The following is a 12,219-nucleotide window of genomic DNA, read 5'->3' on the forward strand; positions in this document are numbered from 1 at the left end:
ACTCACGGAGGTACTGAGTGGTGTACGAGGAGTGCACTTGAAGCCAACCGCTGGTGATGATTAGCGGATGCGCCCCCGGTCCAGAAAGTGCGCCTACCATGATGCTTCTATATATGGGGAGTAAGCGGACAACAATAGTAAACTTACTTCAGTTGCCCCTCTCTCTCTCCTCTTGTCTGGCTGCATTGTACTTCTTTCGCGCCACACTGCGCATGAGGGATCGGCTGCATTGGAAGCGGGACAGTCCACATATTGCACCCCCTAACAAGGCATCACAGAGCCTACACGTAGACATTTTGGGCTGAAGCGCAGCGCTGTTTAGATTTTGCCCTACTTGCCACTTTCAGAGTCGAGGCACTTTTGCCCTTTCTATAGAAGAACGGCACCCCCCCCCCCCCCACACACACACACGCACACGCACACGCAAGCGCCATTCCGTCATTCAAGCTTGGGAGAAGCCCACTGTCGTGGTGCGTTCGAGCGGCTGAGCCGGGAAGGTCATTATACGGTCAAGGTATCTGTTCTCATACCCCGGCACATCGTGCCTTGTTGAAGCAGTGCGCGCGCAGGCCCGGCAGCGTCATCTTGACTGCTTTGAGTCGACTCTCTTTTTTCGGTTATTGTTGTGTTTGCTCGTTTGTGTGTATCATTTCTTTCGTTCTCTCACTCGCCTCATAGACATCTCCCTTTCCTCTAGATCCACGCAGCCCCCTTCCCCACTCTCCCCACTCTCCACGCACATCGGCACGCCTCTCTTTCCCCATTCTCTTTGCTCCCTTCCTCTCCTCCAGTGCGACAGAGGTGGCGTCGAGCTCTCTCCTTTCGCGTGTTCTCTCTGCGCTTCAGCCACTTACATACTCGCTTTCTTTTTTTCGTTCTTTCATCGCTGCTTTAGGGTGTCTCATTCGGGCAATCATGACAGACGTAGCCTCTTCGCACCGCCCGCCGTCGCACCAGGTCTCCCCAGTGCCCCGCCGGCAGCTTGGCGTTCTGCCTGTTAACCAGCGCTCCTACTCCCGTGTGGGCTCCAAAGGCATGATTGGCGACGATTCGCCGCTCATGTCTCCTCTGCCCTACTACCCGCGCCGTCGCAGTGTCACCTTTGCCGGTGACCAGAGTGTGAGAGAGGAGCGACCCAACTACAACGTCGCATACTCCGCCTCGGCTCCCGTCTCGCCTGTGCGTCAGGGCACCCCACCGCCGATCTCTATTCTCAAGCCGAAGTCGTCGTTTCCGGTGATAGAGGCGGAAGACAGCGGCGCTGCGCCGGCGTATCACGCTGCCGCGGCCACCGTGAGTGGTGTCTTCGACCGCAAAGACCCTTCGCGCAACTCTCCGGTGCCAGCGCGTAGCCGCTCCACTAGTCGTCAGCGCCTTGCGGTGCGGCGCAAGGAGGCGCAGCTGCACCGCAGCTTCTACGATGACAGCTTTGTAGAGGAGTACGTACTACACGCCAAGACAGAGCTGGAGCAGGAGGAGGCAGAGCAGCGCCGAGTGCAGGAGCAGCTCAGAGCTGAGCAGGAGAGCGCAAAGAGGAAGGAGCGTCGCGTCTCAGAGGCAACGGAGAAGATCAACGCTCTTCAGCACGCGAAGGAGGTGCTGATGGCGGCCACGGTGCGCCGCCACCCCTCTGTGACGCCGTCCCCACCGCGTGCGCCTGCCGAAAAAGCGAAGCGCAACTCCAGCCTCTTGCGGGAACTCCAAGAGGACCCCGACCCGGAGGTGCAAGCAGCGCTGAAGGAGCTGGCACGCAACTCTGTCGCGAAGCAGCAGAGTCGCGCCCACCCTTCAACCTATCAGCGCCATCGATCAATATCCATTGTCTCCGCCGACGACCTCGCGAAGAGCGGCGAGATTGACGACGATGGCAACAACGACACCCGCAAGCGTGCCCGTCTAGAGAAGATTGTGTCCACGCTGATGGCGAAGAGGGCCCAAAGCAAAAGCAAATGTAGTGTGATGGTGATCGACTGGTCCGATCTCGACTCTGACGCCGACCGTGACACCGCGGCCACTGAGGAGGACGGAGAGGAGACTGTGGTGGCCCACAAGCGCCAACGCGGCCGCTCCGCCAAGAGTCGTAGTGTGGCGCTGGGTACCGAGGCTACACTGGTATCTTCGGCAAAGTCTGTACAGAAGGCATCCGCGAAGCGCGCAGCGTTGTCCCGCAAGCGCCACGTCAGCGCAGAGCCGGAGCTGGGCGACTCGCTTCTCTTTGAGGATGAGTCGGAACAGCCGATTTTGCTTCCTCGCCGCCAGCACACGCGGCCTACCCCGACGAGGTCGATCTCGTACATCGACATGGAGGGCGATGAGGACTTGTTGAGGGATTCCTCCAGCGTGGAACGTGTAGTGCGGCGACCACCTCGCCCCACTCGTGCTCCAGCAACGCGGCAGCCCCGCAGCCGTCTTGCATCCACTCTCGCCCGAAGGGGTGCAGAGGACGTGTCGTCTTTCACTGGCACCGCCACCTGCCGGGGACGTGTGCTGCAGCCTCCAGCCCTGACGGCAGGGGAGCCGACCGTCGCCCCACCTCGCCGACGCTACAGGTCTGCCCCGCGCGCAGACCCCAACGATCCTATGGCCGTCTTCTTTGAGGCTGCCTTTCCGAGTCCCTCGAAGTTTGACGAGATGATGATGCAGGCTGGCGGTCTGCCAGAGACTCGGCGTGGCGGCGGTGGCGGCGGCCGAGGACAAGGACGGCATCCCAACTTAGTGCTGCCGAGCTCCATTGGGCGCCGCCGTTGACACATGGGTGAATGCGTATCGCTCATGCTGGCTGGTGCGGGCGTGGGTTGGAGTAGTTTCACTCTATTCACGGCGTTCTTGCTGTTCACCGTTCTGGTGTCTTGTGCGAGTGCTGATTTGTTTAACTTCTCTAGAGTGTCTTTTCTCCCTTCTTCTCTGCAGCTCTCGACACCTCCGTTCTGCCTTGCCCCCCCCCCCCCCCCCCCCACCGGGCTGCAGCACTTTGGCAGCCGGGGGCAGTGAATCTCTACCTGTGAGTGAGTCCTTGCATGATGCAGGCCCTGAGTTGTTTTAGCGTGGGAGCCAGTGAAGACCTTTTCTCTCTTTTTCGTTTTCCCATTGCCCTTTGAAAGTTCTATAGACTCTCGATTGCCTGCACGAACTGTTCTACCAACGTGAGAAGCGGCGGGACGCTTTAGATTTCACGGCGTGCTGTGTGCGTCAGTATGCGTATGTGTGTGTGTGTGTGTGTGTCCCTCTGTGTTGACAAACAAATGTGCACTGCACGCAAGAAAAGGAGAAAAAAAACGCCACAAACGCTTGGCGTAGCTCCCACAGTTGAGTACATGGGATGAGGAGGGGAGGAGAGCGAGTCGGTTGATATCAGCACCGTTGCAACTCCGGCATGGACCTCCTCTTCGTCTCTCGATTGACGGCTGCGCTCAACATCCCCACCGTAGTCACTACCGGATGCCCATTTGTCGTCTTGAGGAAGACAACCTCCTCCCACGCACCACGTTGACATTCCACACGCTGAGGTCTCCGTGTTACTGCGCGCCGGCTTCACACACACCTCTTGTTGTCTCTGTGTGTGTGTGTGTGTGCGTGCCGTATTGATGGCTCTTATTCCCCCTGGACCTCCTTAGAAGCCGCTGTTGGAGCTGCACTACCCTCACCGCTGTTGCCTCTTCCGCTTCGTTGTTTTCTTGGTCTTTTGTCTTTTGTTTTCGCCTGACGTACCACCGTGTGGGTCTTTAGCAGTTTTCTGCTCTGCGCACGGGCGGCAGCGTCGACGACGACATTGTGCGGCGAAGGAAAAGTTTCTATCATACTAAAGGCCTCACTCGATCAGTTTCACTGGAGTGTGGCGAGTGACCACTAATCCGTGTCTGCCAGCATCATCACGCAAGAACGTCGCAGCAACGTTTCCGCGTTTGGCTGCGAAAAGCACGTCATTGGGAGACACCCACCGGTCGCTGACGCTGGAAGAAAAGTCGGCTGTGAAGTCTACCTGGATGCACTTGTGCGCAGCCAGGGGTTTCCAAGAAGGTGTGTTTCACGGTCGGCTCATTCTTCTCGACTCCGTCGCTGTCCGCAGCAGGAGGGAGGAAGGGCTGAAAAAGTGAGCGCACCGAATTCGCGCGCGCGCGTTCCTCATGCCCTTCAACTCCTCCTGCACGCAGGTACCGCTGCTCCTTCCTGAGGAGCTTCGTGACGAAGTACTGTGTGGAGCGGCGGAGATCATCGTGGAGCGTGGCAGCCGCAACCGTTGCTTCTTGCACGTCTACAGTGAAGAGGAGCGACTTGCCAAGATCGAGGACATCGCGGACCGAGATGATGTGGTGCGGCAAGCACACGAAAAGCGCCTAAGTGAGCTGCGCTGGGCGCGAGATGTGCTGTGGGCTGACTCGCGGGTTCGGCGCTTTGTACGATACGCGGACCCTATCTTATGGCCGGCGTTCGATTCTCTCAGTAAAGTAGTCAATGTAGTACATCAGCTAATTTTCTGCGAGGACGGCGACAACACCGCTGTGCTGAAAAGAGCGCGTGACGTCGCCACTGCGAGCGACATCCTTCGACGTGAGGCCAGGCTGCCTGGCCTGCATCCGCTCAGAGAGACGACGCTGAAAGGGAAAGCGACGTTGTACGATGTGCAGCGAAGGAGAAAGCGCAGCCGTGAGGCGTGGGCAGCGACGATGCCATCGGTGCTCTTGCGCGTCGACGAGGAGGCAGTTGACTCTGTCGCTTGGATTGCTGAGGTAAAGCAGGTAGCGTACACTGTCTCGGACGTGCTGCAGCTTCAGCTTGCCACTACACCGCTGACACGACTCGTCGAGCTGCTGTCGCAGCCGCAGAACTCTCTGGCTTGCGGTGCTTCCGTCCCGTCCGTATCCGCAGTACGGCGACAGTGGCGAGGTCTGCTCGACAAGCATCGACAATGGGCTGAGTATCACTCCCTCTTCGCCGATGTAGAGGAGGCTTGTCGGGGTTGGGGGGCTTCGGAGGCGTGCGTGGCGCGTGACGTGCACACCGCCTTGAAAAGCGGTTCCAGCGTCCAGCTACGCACTGGCGTTCACGCGAGTGTGCTACAGAGAGTTAAGCTTTATCTCCTGCTGAGCACTCGGCCTCGCAAGCTTGACAGTGTCGCGGCGGCAGAGCAGGCGGCCTTTGCAGCTCTCTGCCCCGCCCAGTCATGGGCCGAGTGTGTGGAGGAGGGATTAGTGCGCATAGTGACGCTGCCTCCCACTGGACGTACTCCGGCGAGATTTGACGCGCTTGTCCGGCAGCTTTTTCTGAGCCCTGCGCTGTGTGATGTGCCCTTTGCACAGTGCTGCACGATGAGCGAGGCGTGTAGGATCAGCGCTGACCTACAGGTGCTTCACGTGTCTTCCACCTTCAACCCATTCGTGGTGGTGCATGGAAGCCGCGTGTCGAACGGCTTTGCCGGCGATGCGTCGTGCTTTCGCTCCCTGGAGCATGATCGTGATCGTCTCGTCACGGAGCGCACCCATGCACAGCTCCGCCAGGGCCTCCAGGAGGCACCGTCGCGCGGCACCACCCCCAGCGCCGCCGGTGGTGCCGCGCGCCATCCGACGTTGTTGCAGCCGCTGCAGAGGGCGCCATCGAGGATAACTGGCGATGCTGCAGTAGCCGCGTTCAACCGAGCCCTCATCTCTGCGCTGGCTGTAGCTCCTCTCTCGCGGGCGGAGATACAGCACAGCCCGTTGATGCGAGAGTACAAGGACGCCGCCAATTACGAGGCTGTTCTCAAGGTGGCACTCAAGGAACACGCAGAGTTCAAGGGGCGCAAATACCAATTGCGTGACTGAGGTGATGCCGAAATTGCGGTGGCCAGCCGAGTCTCCAGAGAGGCGGTGCTGTTGCCCAGGACTGTGAGGAGGGGATGACTGTCCTCTTCACGCTCTGTCGTGCTCTCATATCATCGCTTTGGTTTCTTTTGAGGAGGTCTGGTGACGCTCTACTGCGCGATCGCTGCTGCTGTTCCTCCTTGAGGATTTAAAAACAATGCACACCCACGCACGGAAGCCGGCACGCGTCGGGAAAGCAGAGGAAGGAGAAAAGTGCGTGCGACGCAGAACATCAAACACCCCCACGCAAGGCTTTTTGTTCAGAGTGCTCATTCAGCCCTACAGCGGGAGCGAGACTCCACGCGGCCCGGCACCCGCGCGTCGCAGGTCGCCTCACAGCCTCCTCCATCATGCAGGTCGGCATGCCGTGCATGTCCCTCGCGGGGTCGCAGGCTCCCCACACCAGTCGGCAGCGGGGGCCGGGTGCGACACATTCCAGCCACGCTGCAGCTCGCCCACACCCAGCGCCACGCACGACCCGGCCGCAGACGCCAGAGTGGCGATGCATCGCTCTGCCTTCCCCACGCCGTAGGCGCTTGACCCTGTCACCGCCAGAAGTGGCACGGCGCTGGCAGGGATAGAGAGGGGCTGGCCGGCCTCCCCACACGGAGGGGGCGGAGGGCTCTGGATGCCGTACGCCGAGTTGGCGGCCACCGTCGTTATCGGGACGCATGCAAAGGAAGAAAACGAAGCAAACTTGACAACGACTGGGCATCAATGGACGATACTGCGCTGTGGGCCTCGATCCGCACGTAAGTGTTTGGAGGTTACCCAATGAAAAATACGTCTCCTTTCTTTCCCATCCTTCGCAATCATGCTGGAGGAACGGATTCAGACAACCCTCCACGATGCGTGGACGTTCTCCTGTGTGTTTTACTAGTGCGGCGCTGTGATCCATAGCCGGGGCGATGGTGAAAAGGGCACATCTGTCATGCGACGTCCACGAGGATGGCCACTTTTCCCCTCTCTGTTTACTCCACTGGTCCACTGTGCATTCACGCCTGTCTCTCTCACCTACCTCTCTTCTCGCATCTGTGTGTGTGTGTGTGTGTGTGTGTGTGCGCAACACTACCGTCTTGTTGTTCAACTCTGTTCATCTTACTCTTGCGCACGTCGCAGTCTTTCATTGCGATGGCTTGCGCAAACGCTTCGCAGCTGTTGCATCTTCACTGTTTCCTCTCTCTTGCTGTGACGACTTTTAGTGACGAGAGGACTCCTTAGGCTCCTACTTCGCAAGCTCGTGCGCCGCCACGTGTGCGTGTCAGCGACCTTTGTGCGCGTGCGCTGTTAGAGGAGAGGGCTCACTTGTAGAGTGTGTCCCCTTGTTGCCTTCCGTTGTTCGCTGTCGCTGTGACTCTGGTGTTGGTCCTATCGCTGTCAAGGAGGCAGAGGGGAAAATACGCGGCAGCGGGACCCCAGCTCTCGGTAAGACACACACGCACAACTTACTCGCATCCCTTTTCAACTGGTTGCTTGTTCGCCTTTTTCTTGCACGTAGTCCCCCCTCATCTATCGTGACCCGCCACAGGATGGGCAAGGGCGCACGATCAAAGCACCGCACGCGCCCGTACGCGAAGAGGCAGCACGTGCTGGAGAGCAAGGCGCAGGTGGTGGACCCGGAGTTGCTGGAGCGTTACCGCAACACACAGCAGCCAATTCGTAAGTCGCAGCTCTTTACGGAGATCTTAAAACAGAAGAAGGATACAAAACGAGCGCGCCGCGAGTCTCGGGAGAACGAGCGCCTCCATCTTAAAGACAAAGCGCCCGTGAAGGCGACACCCAAGACGAAGGAGCGCAAGCGCAGAGTCGATGTCACCATCCTTGAGAACAAAGAGGACGCTGAGATCATCAACGACGAGGCTGACGACGAGTTCGCCGCATTTTTCCGCGACCGCCAGAACCCCAGGACCCTCATCACCACCGGCGAGCACCCGTGCTTCCGCACAAAGCAGCTGGTGAAGGAGCTGCTGTGGTTAGTGCCAAACAGCATCTACCGACCGCGCAAGTCCTACACACTAAAGGAGATCACCCAGTTCTGCTGTAATCGCGAGTTCACGAACCTCCTCGTCGTGACTGATCGCATCAAGGAGCCGCACAACCTCATCGTCTCGCACCTCCCCGAGGGGCCGACGGCCACTTTTCGTGTTTCCAACTTTTTAAGCTACGCCCAGCTGGAGGACCCGGCGCCTCGGACGGAGCACTACCCGGAGCTCATCTTCAAGAACTTCGACACACGACTCGGACGCCGTATCGCCCGTATGTTGGAGTGTCTGTTCCCCGCCACCCGCGACTACGCTGGCCGCGCTGTCGCGACGTTCCTCAACCAGCGTGACTACATATTTCTCCGCACTCACCGCTACATCTTCGACAGCCTTAAGGCGGTGCGCCTGCAGGAGATGGGGCCGCGCTTCACGCTGCGCCTCCTCTCTCTGCAATCGGGCACATTCGATAGGCAGTTTGGTGAGTACGAGTGGTACCGCAAGAAGGAACACGACGCAGACACCCTCGAGTGGTACATGTAGGCACACCTGAACGCACGCCCACGGATCTACTCTGAGAGACTCACGCACTCGAGCTCGCTTCCCCTCCGCCGTAGAGGCAAAAGAAAAGTGTATATGTGTGTGTGTGTGTGTGTGCAGAAGGACGCCATAAGAGACACGATTAACACGCGACGGGGTGAGGGAGGGGTGGGGGGGGTGGGGGCGGAGCGTTGCGCGTCTCCTCACCAGCCCACTCTTGTTCTCAGAGATCACCCCAAGCAACCAGACAATAACCGAATAGCGCCACAGGAAAAATGGCACCAGCTAGACTGCACTGGTGCCGTGCTACGTGTGTGAGTGCAACGCCAGCGAGGGAAGGAGGACCGGCACTGGCTTACAAAAACACGCGAGCGAGCACCCGAGAAGAGGGGCAGCGTGCCACTCTCTGCAGGCAGGAGTGAAGGGCGGATGTGAGAGACGAGCGGGGCGTACCGTAATGCGCTGGCGGCTCGGCATCGTACATGATCAACATATCTGCCCATTCTGTGCCAATACTGTCTAACTCTCCTGAGCGCATCGTTACGATTCCGTTGTTGTCCTACATGGGCCCCCGACGCACCCCCCTTCCGTGAGGTTCGCACTCTTACTTGCAGCTGTTGTGGGTGGTGGATGGGTTGCACGTCGCCTTTTCCCTGCGCTCTTGTTGCGGGTCACCTCCACGCATGACTCCATCTTTTTCTCCGCCTCTTTTGCTTGTTTGCTTTCACTCACGTCCTCAAGCCAAAAAAAAACGAGTCTGCAAAGCATCAAAGGGCCATTTGAAACGGCTTGTGTGTGGCCAGCCATAGCTGCGGTCGACACTCAGCCCATCGGGGCTCTACCGTTTTCCCCTGCCACGTTAGCTTTTCGCTGGCTCGACCGCCTTTCACGCCACATCCCTGCACCCCTGAAAACGCACGTGCCACTGCACAAAGTCACTCGTAGGCACGCCTTCATGCTGTGGCGATGCCAGATAAGGTGCTGGCCATCGTAGAGCAGCTCAGTCAGCAGAACCCCTTCTATGACCAGGAAGACTTGCCCGATCCCCCGCGGCCAAGCGAGACAGCCATCCCTCGTGATCGCCCTTCCGCGGAGCAAATTCCATTCATTCAGAAACAGATAAGCATTCTCAGCTACAACCACCTGCCTCGCACCTTCTTTTCCTTAGAGAAGCACCGCTCGCTGCAGAGCATCCTTTTCACGGCGAAGGAGGTGCTGGACGAGGCACTGCCCATCCGCTGCCTCGAGGCGACGTTTGTGGCGTTGCACTATACGCAAACACTCCACGACATCGACCGCATTCCCCTCTCCTTCAAGTCGGAGGCGAAGGGAAACTTCTACCGCCACATCGTTCTCGTCCTCCGCACGCGCACCGCGCCGATCCTCTACGGTGCTCTCGGCCTTAGCCGCAAGTCGACGCTCATGTACAAGCCACTAGCGTATCGCTCCCTCTTTGATGTAGTGATGGACTACAAGCACGAGTACGAGGTTCTCGGGCACGATCTACTTGACATAAAGCTGGGCATCGCCATCACACACAATGAACACAGCCGCTGGGACCCGTGCTGGCGCTTTATTGCCCTCAGGCTTGACGACTATTGCGACGGTGCCAACGGGAGGTCACTGACGCGCTCGGCGGCATACCACCGCAAATCGACTTCACCAGGCACGCTGCAATCGCACACACCCAAGAGCACCACCCGCGTGGCCAACACCTCCCCCTTTCCCTCAAACGGTGGCCAAACCGCGCTTCCGCTGCTCAACCAAGGCGCCTCTCGCGAAGAGACTTTCACGCACCGCTTGAATAGTGATGCGCCGTTAGAGATGTCGGCGAAAACACTGAGTGGTTCGCACAGCGAGGCGGTGGAGCATGGATCCTCGGTACAGTTGCCTCCGCTAAGCACCGTCGGCTCCATCTTGCCGACAGAGCCGATTTCCAATGTGACCCCTTCGCTTCTGCGTTCGTTGAGCACGACAGACGCGACTGCTGAGACGTACGCGCCACTGGCACAACTGCTGAGCAACTACATGCGACTCTTGCCCACCATCAGCGAGCAGTACTACAAGGGCATCGCAACTCTGGACAACAGCAACAGAGCACTAAAGCTGTGCTTCATGGACCTCGACACCACGGAAAGTGACTCCGGTGCCGAGAACCAGAGACGCCTGCAGCTCATCGGCGAGATGCAGTCCCCGCTGAGCGTGGAGGCAAAGCGGTTGGCGGCGAACCGACAGTTGAAGCCACCCAAGAAGGATAAAGGCAGCGCGAAGAACGCAACCAGCGGAAGTGGAGGTGCCAAACATCGACAGGCGGGCAACAGCGGCGGCAAAGCGAACAAGCGCACCTCCCTGGGATTGCCACCCTCGGTAGGTGCGGCGGATGGCAGGAAGGCCGTCCCACCGGCAACGTTGCCCCACCACCGTTCCCCTCGGATGCAGCCTCCGTCGGCGACGTCAGATCTTGCGAACCCACCTGCGCCTCTCGATACACCTCCCTCTGCGGAGTCGGGACGTGGCGCGCCCCTCTCGGCTGCTTTGGCGAGCGTCAACCACGTCTGTCGTACGTGCATGCCCTTTCAGCAAATTGTGGTAGACGCGCAGAACACGGGAAGCTCGACGTCGCCGCTGTGTAGCGGGGATGGTGGGACGGAGGGGTACATGAGCCCTTGCGATGCTAGTCTTGGCGCCTCTGAAGACCCCTTTGCTGCCCCTCCCCTTACCCCGCGCAACTACGATGCGCGAAAGTCGCTCTCCCAGTATGAGGCGTCCCTCCGCTTTACATCGTCGGCAAGCGACATCTTTTCCACGCAGTCCTCGATGAGCGCTGCCCTTGTGCGCTCACCACACAGGTCACCCTAGCGTCGCGCTCTGTTGTTCAATCGTTCGCCCTCGCTCTTGTGAGGGGTGGGATGGCGCCTGTACAGTTACCGAGTGAGGGCGACGAAGGCAACATCCTCAGCGCCTTTCCCCCTTCTCTCGCTGCGTTTTCATGACGTGCACCTCTTCTCTTTGGAATTCCCCCACCCACCCACCACACCCCTCTCCTCTCCACCATGACACGCACACTCTCCCGCTTCCCTTGCGCTGTAGAGGTCCTTGTGTGTATGGGGCGGCCCATGATGGTGGAGAGCTGCGGTGAGCTGCCACGGCGAAGGCGGAGTCGGAAACCGAAACGTGAGCCAAGTGGCTTTTCGATGCTTCTCCACGTGCCCAGCAGTGCACAAGGATTTGGCTTGCCCAGGGCCTGTGTAACATCACGGGTATTACATTGCCGGGTGCGCGCCGCTTCTCATCCTACTGCTTGGCTGCTTGCTGCCATGTCATGGTAATCTGGCGCGTACATTGTGGTATGCGACCACGAGGAACAACGCGAGGTAACTAGGTGTCACGGCACCAGGAAAGCTGAAGCGCGCTGTCTCCCTCTCTACAGTTGCATCTACGCCCCTCAACTCTGACATCCAGCTCATGCGCTGCTAGTCACTTCTTCTGTTTTCGCTTCCCTGCGTCGTAGTTCATCATTTCTAACACCACCGGCCCTCTCGTATACCACCAGCTCCCCCTCCCCCCCAAAGCGCAGGATTTACGCCCCGATTTCTCCCTTCTGTCTATCGCTATAAACCCACCACGCCCCCACCGTGTGCCCCGTCTCTCTGCCACCCTACTTGGAGTACAGTTTTAGTTTCATTCTGAGAGCCACCGTTTCTCTTACGGAGAGTCGTGCGAGGAAAGAGAAGAGACACGATGTGAGGGAGCCAAGGTCTCCCAGCGATAGTTTCAGTACTGTGCCAGCGCAGAGACACCTGGTACCCGAGCGCACTAGTCAGTCCACCTGACAACATGGCTGTGAAAGCGTTCGGCAGCGG

General features: G+C 59.0%; 4 protein-coding genes across 4 annotated transcripts; all 4 read left to right on the plus strand.

The window, feature by feature from the left end:
• Positions 1-915: 915 nt before the first annotated feature.
• On the plus strand, positions 916-2,748 carry LBRM_27_0520 (conserved hypothetical protein; the record flags this gene model as incomplete). Its single annotated transcript, XM_001565761.2, has 1 exon — positions 916-2,748. One exon carries the CDS (start codon positions 916-918, stop codon positions 2,746-2,748), a length of 1,833 nt encoding a protein of 610 aa, XP_001565811.2.
• Positions 2,749-4,124: 1,376 nt separating this feature from the next.
• On the plus strand, positions 4,125-5,798 carry LBRM_27_0530 (conserved hypothetical protein; the record flags this gene model as incomplete). Its single annotated transcript, XM_001565762.1, has 1 exon — positions 4,125-5,798. One exon carries the CDS (start codon positions 4,125-4,127, stop codon positions 5,796-5,798), a length of 1,674 nt encoding a protein of 557 aa, XP_001565812.1.
• A 1,568-nt stretch (positions 5,799-7,366) lies between these two features.
• LBRM_27_0540 (ribosome biogenesis protein) lies at positions 7,367-8,359 on the plus strand (the record flags this gene model as incomplete). Its single annotated transcript, XM_001565763.1, has 1 exon — positions 7,367-8,359. One exon carries the CDS (start codon positions 7,367-7,369, stop codon positions 8,357-8,359), a length of 993 nt encoding a protein of 330 aa, XP_001565813.1.
• Positions 8,360-9,322: 963 nt separating this feature from the next.
• On the plus strand, positions 9,323-11,215 carry LBRM_27_0550 (conserved hypothetical protein; the record flags this gene model as incomplete). The annotated part of the gene is made up of 1 exon (XM_001565764.2): positions 9,323-11,215. One exon carries the CDS (start codon positions 9,323-9,325, stop codon positions 11,213-11,215), a length of 1,893 nt encoding a protein of 630 aa, XP_001565814.2.
• Positions 11,216-12,219: the final 1,004 nt, after the last annotated feature.

The sequence above is a fragment of the Leishmania braziliensis genome, chromosome 27 (genome assembly GCF_000002845.2).
Source record: "Leishmania braziliensis MHOM/BR/75/M2904 complete genome, chromosome 27".
Classification (NCBI taxonomy): domain Eukaryota; phylum Euglenozoa; class Kinetoplastea; order Trypanosomatida; family Trypanosomatidae; genus Leishmania; species Leishmania braziliensis.